At 39.7% G+C, this 5,725-nt stretch overlaps 1 protein-coding gene across 4 annotated transcripts in view; it reads right to left on the bottom strand.

Moving 5' to 3' along the window:
• Nucleotides 1-5,725, bottom strand: part of cc2d1b (coiled-coil and C2 domain containing 1B) — a 15,557-nt gene that overhangs the window by 7,819 nt on the left and 2,013 nt on the right. For 3 of the 4 annotated variants that reach the window (XM_020591282.1, XM_020591283.1, XM_020591280.1), the window contains exons 4-9: nucleotides 4,547-4,659; nucleotides 2,994-3,113; nucleotides 2,381-2,527; nucleotides 1,532-1,871; nucleotides 722-840; nucleotides 279-357 (exon numbers count right to left, since the gene is read on the bottom strand). In XM_020591282.1, the coding sequence (XP_020446938.1) occupies nucleotides 279-357; nucleotides 722-840; nucleotides 1,532-1,871; nucleotides 2,381-2,527; nucleotides 2,994-3,113; nucleotides 4,547-4,659 (918 nt within the window). The remainder of the gene's footprint in view (nucleotides 1-278; nucleotides 358-721; nucleotides 841-1,531; nucleotides 1,872-2,380; nucleotides 2,528-2,993; nucleotides 3,114-4,546; nucleotides 4,660-5,725) is intronic. The other variant, XM_020591284.1, reaches the window with a different exon arrangement.

The following is a 5,725-nucleotide window of genomic DNA, read 5'->3' on the forward strand; positions in this document are numbered from 1 at the left end:
CCCTTCCTGGAAGAATTTTGTCACCTCTGTTGGGTTTCTAAGAAAATTTCTCCTCGTGTCTGTACTTTGTTAAAAACGTTCTGCCAGTGTGGCTCCTGTTATTGAGGTAAAATCACCTCATGTTAGTGTTTTATAACTCAACACTACATACTGTATACAGACATGTTTTCTCAGAGAAGCCAAATCAGTGCTAATCTTTATAAAAAAACACCCCAGTACCTTTTTGTTCTCCTTGGATATACACACCTTACTCACTAAACTAAACACACATTCCTCACCCTGTCCTGGAGATGGTGGGAGGCCACTCAGGTCGACTGCCTGTCCTTTCTCCAGTGCCTCAATGACTGAATCAAACATCTGCACCAAATAATACAAAAAAGAGAGAATAGAAAAAAAAAATCTCAGTGTCAAACATAATGAAGGCCTTTGTCAGCATCCAAATCATCATGCATGTTTCATATGCTTGAGAGAAATCATCGTCATCGGATACGAAGGTATTTTACAGCTAACATTACTAGCAACAGCAGGAAATAGAAAATATTAACTTGTAAAATATATTTAGAGCTTTATATTACCTTCTAATGTCTTTTTGAGCCAACTGAAATCAGTGCTTAATATGAATTTTCAAGAGCTGCAGACAAACCACCACTGACAAACCTCTGCACAGGAAACAGGTTTTTGTTTTAAACAAATCAGTGAGCACTGAGGTCTTTTAACTCACCTTGCTGGTCTTAAAGTAAAGCTTAGCTTGCTCCACATCTCCCTCCTTCTTGGCTCTCAGAGCAGCCATCTTGTATTCTTTCTGCCTCTCCAAAAGCATCGTCTTGGTTTCCTCGTTCGCTGTGGAATCACAGGACGGAGACAAAACTCCCGCAGTCAAAGGCCACATTCATCACATATTCAGAAGCTACTTTTAAAGAAGACTGTCCCCTCCACCTCAGCCATTTAATACGTGTGCCTCTAAGCAAAAGGCTTAAAACCAAAACAATCTGAAAGGCAAACCTCCTTTATTAGGGAGATTAAATTCCTCCAAATGTTACCATTTTATACATTTATACGTGAGAAATATGAAGAAGCAATGAATTCCCATTGCCTGTGACTCAACTCCAGTGTTTCACAGTCTAGTGTAGGCAAAAAATCTTTGAAAATATTGTTAAAGCCACAATTCACTGTTATTTATGTAGAATATTATACTGTCAGTGTTTTCTTATACATTGTATTAATCAGTTATTTGTTTGGTCAATTCAAGTTCTGAAATTAGTTTGGAAAAAATATCCATCACAACATCCTAAAGCTCTGTTGTGGTTTATACCTTTAAAATGAGGCAGTAGAGAGGAACAATGAACGATGATGACAGGTGAACAAGGTTAGTACTTTCTTTGACTGATGCACTGAGATAAAGGAGCAGGGCCTAGGATTGGATTTATGTGGAAAACATGTTTTCTACTTTTAACTGTCTGTCCAAAGCTTACTTTCTCTAGTAACTACTATTATCACTGATATAACTTTGTGTAATCCAAGTCAAACTGACCATCTGTCTGACTGGACTGAAGCAGGTTGGCAGGCTCCTCTGTCTGCTCCTCTGGAGAGGGAAGGCTGCTCAGAGTGGGCGCTGTGGCGGAGGATGGCGTCTCCTCTTCGCTGGTGGGTGTGACAATATCTGGTACAGCTGGCAGTGGTGTTGTAGCCTCCGATGCCCCCTGCTGATCTGGAGGTGTGGGTTCAGGAGGCAACGGTACAGGGGGAGCCGGTCGTGCAGGAACAGCGGGCCGAGGGGCAGAGCTCGGAGCTCCACTGAAAACAGGAGGAGGGATTTCTGCCTCATTCACAGGCCTCCCTTTTTTCACAGCAGCTAACATAGTCTCCAACGTCTGTAGAGAGCAACAAATTTTATAAAACATCTCATGTACAGTGTTTTTAGAATTTGAGAACAGTGTGATCAGACACATGGACACCAAAAGTCTCGTGTTACTACAGGTCTGTAGCTTTTGGACATGTTTAGCACTGCTCACATAATTTACATTCAATCTTGACTCTGGCTGTGCTGTTTTCATCTTGAAAACATTTTTTCTTTGTTATTACACCTGTTTTTTTGAGAACTTCCAATGTAGATTCAGACAGGAAACATAAGGCAGAGGTCTGACATGTAACAGTACTGGTCCAGAACCAAATCAGTAACGTTACATTACGTGTCTCAGACTGTACTGTACGTAATTTAACCCTTGTCATTGTTAAATCACAGAAGACTTCTTGGCACATGATACTATATCACTGTACCTGTTTAAAATATAATCCACACTGGGAATGGTTGAGGAGCATACCACAGTTTGTTTGTTGCATGTCAACATACATCTTCTCATCAGACAGTAGTCTCACCCACCTTCAAACCACGATCGAACCTCCTAGCTTTGGAGGTCTCTCCTGCAGTCCTGGCGTTTTGTAAAGCTGTCTTGTATATGGCTACTCTTTCCTCCAGGGTGTGCTGGAGACTGCCAGGCGCTGCGGAGGACACCTTAACATCCTGCTGCTTCACATGTGCGATATCAAAAAACAACAGGTTGTCAATATTATTTGAAAACATTTGCTAAATCTCTCTTAGGTCAAGATATGACTCAGCATGCAGAACTGTGGGTTCAGGTTTCAAGTATTCGTCAGAGATAAATAACAGGAGGAAAATAACATTAATGGTAATGGTAATTAATGGCCTATCTAATCAGGTGGGATACCGTAACTATCAGGGAATGTGTTTACGGGAATGCACAGACTAACAGCAAGAGTGGTAAATTCAGTATTTCACAGTCTGAAGTGCATCAATTCAATATGCCATCAGGTAAACAACTACAGTTTGGTGATACACTTCTACTCCAAAAGCTAAAAATTGACTGATTTGAACTAAATGTAAAGAAATCTATTAAAAAAAAAAAAAAAAAAAAACTGTTAATTTTGTAAACTGGCAGACAATGTCAGCTTCAAGCCTGGCATGTATTATATACCTGCAGCAGTGGGGACTCTAATGTTTCAGCTTGCGAAGACTCAGCAGCAGCAGAGGATGTGGAGGAAACCGTTAAAGCATCCTCGTCATCACCATCACCCACCACTTCCTGTAGCTCTGCCTGATGGGGGGGGGGATCAACAGATCAACAGATAATGTTGTTTGTTCCTACACAAAGCTAGATTTCAGAGAACAAAGCGTGAAATGTTTTCCATTAGCCAGTTCAGTAAAACAGTTGTCCGACAAATAAAAGTTATGTAAATCAACATCGGCAGAGGAAATTAAGACCAACAAATCAATAAGTCAACAGCAATTTATAATTAAAACACAATATGTGAATGCAAAACGTTGCTGGCAGAGAGTTTTCAGTTACTGTAGTAGACAGAACAAACACGACCACGAGGCTGGTTTTGAGCGAGTAATCAGGTGGACCTCTATTATAGCCATCGTCACACATACACCTGCATCTGTCCAGTTTGATTTAGCGCTGAATAAATGCTGGTTCTGCTCCAACTAGGTTAAGACAAAGATCAATACCTTTTTGCAGTAACATCATCTGTGTAGCTACAAAAATCAACCCATCACCTTAAGAATACAGTAGATCAAGAATTTTTAAAATATTTGCCTCAGCAGGATTTAGAAAAAAAAACAAAAAACTTCTTGCTTTAACCTTTTCCAGGCTTGGCTGCTTTGCAGGTCTTTGGGAAAAGGCCATCAGACATCTGCAGCTGATTCAGAGTGAAGCTGCAAGAGGCATGCCTGATTACTGTGTCCAAGACTTTATCCAAATCATATGTGGACCAAACTCCCAAAAGTTCTGCTCAAACTCTAAAGTTCCTTTCAATAACTGCTTAAAAAGAGCGTTTTCCTTTTGCCACTACCACTATCTACCTTAAAAGGGCTTTTTTATATTGCCTTGTTTTTCTTATGTCTTGTCTTAATGCTGTTTTATGTTTATGTAAAGCATTTTGAGCTGCCTTGTTGAAAGGCGCTGCACCACTGACAGATGGGACCTCTCTTACTGTGATTACTGGTACAGTATCCTTGAACAAACCCATTAAGTAGTAAATTCATCAAAATACGTCATGACATTCTCTATGTCAAAACTTTATGGCATCATACATATGCAGCTGTAAACTTTTAGTAATTAAACCATCGGTTCATAATAATACTACATTTGACACTGCACAATAAAACAGGCAAAAACAAAGTGGATTAATAATGACTGGCTAAAAGGATGGGTCTTAAGATAAGTATACACTTGTATCATATAAAACAGACACAAAAAGTCAGCTGTTTACTACATCTCTATAAATATGGCTACATACTTTATTTTAGAAAAGCAAGTACCATATCTGAGTACCCACCGCTTCATACATATATATGATATCGAGTGTGCGGAGGCAACAAGACCGACAGCAAAAATTCCAACAAGAAAATCAGTTTCCTTTCTGAGGGTAATAAAATTAATATGCTGGATGTCTCCATGTGTTCATAGTGTTAAAATGTGAGTGGCCACTAATCCTGTTATAGGAGAGGAATATAAACACTAACCAACAGATCTTCGTCGTCTTCCACATTATCGTCATTGTCGTCCTCGTCCACATTGTCCTCATCTCTCATACACTCGTCAGCCATTTTTGCGATATCCTCCATTGGCAGGGGACCTGTGACATAAACACCGCTGTTGTGTATGAGTAATAATGACAATGTTATTAACGTCTCCAGTGTCAAACTACCATAACAAATCTCCAAGGATGACAAATGTGCAGGAGGTTTTCGGCAATAAAGACATCAAATATAACAATATAATCAAAAGTATTTGGCTGCAAAGAATGTGTTCACACACTTTTATATTGCCCCTGGGCTGAGTCTAAAAAAAAACCTGCAATTCTATCTTGCAAAGCACTGTTATCTCGAGCTGAGTCTAAAAAAAACCTGTAATTCTATCTTGCAAAGCACTGTTATCTGCAGATTTGAAACTGTTAACTCCTCTGAACCTGACAAAGAGTCAACTTAGCTTGTGACGTGATCGTTTTGTTAAGGAAACAAAGTTTTAAAACAGATAACTGTGCTGCATGCCCTTGAGTGTAACATATGAGCCAGACCCAGTACCTGGCCTCTCTAACGCTCTTGAGGAAAGACTTCCTAGAAGAGAGGAGGCAAAGTAGGTGTAATGTTACAGCCAGATAGTAAACGAAAACCAAATCCGGGATTCTGATGTCTGGATCCAAGGTAACAATGCTCCCTTGACCGAGTGCTGACATACACTGACTGTGTGCACCAGAGCCAGGCCAATGATTCAGCTAATATTAGCTTTTTGCAGATATATCAGTACTGTTGTATACGTCAGCTACTAAATAACAAGAAATTAAAGTATAGAAATTCCAAAGACATGTTTTGAATGTCACTGTTCTATAGTTTGTCCACCAGCGGGTAGTGGCAAGTTTATTCATCGTGTGTAAAATACCCTACCCAGTGCATTTCTTGGTCACAAATGTTGTTCAAAAAACAAATATAAGCCAACCTTATCACAAATGTTAATGTACTGTGCAAATGTAGGACTACAAACACACAGCCAGAGACATAAAGAACAATCTCCAGAGAAGATAGGAAGAACATCATGGAGTGAGTCTGGGATTTCATGAAAAGACAGACGCATCTGAGGCGGTTTAAATCCACAGAACAACTACATCCATCCAACCAACCATTATCTATACTGCTTATTCTGCA

Source organism: Monopterus albus, unplaced genomic scaffold (genome assembly GCF_001952655.1).
Source record: "Monopterus albus unplaced genomic scaffold, M_albus_1.0 scaffold14.1, whole genome shotgun sequence".
NCBI classification, from domain to species: Eukaryota; Metazoa; Chordata; class Actinopteri; order Synbranchiformes; family Synbranchidae; genus Monopterus; species Monopterus albus.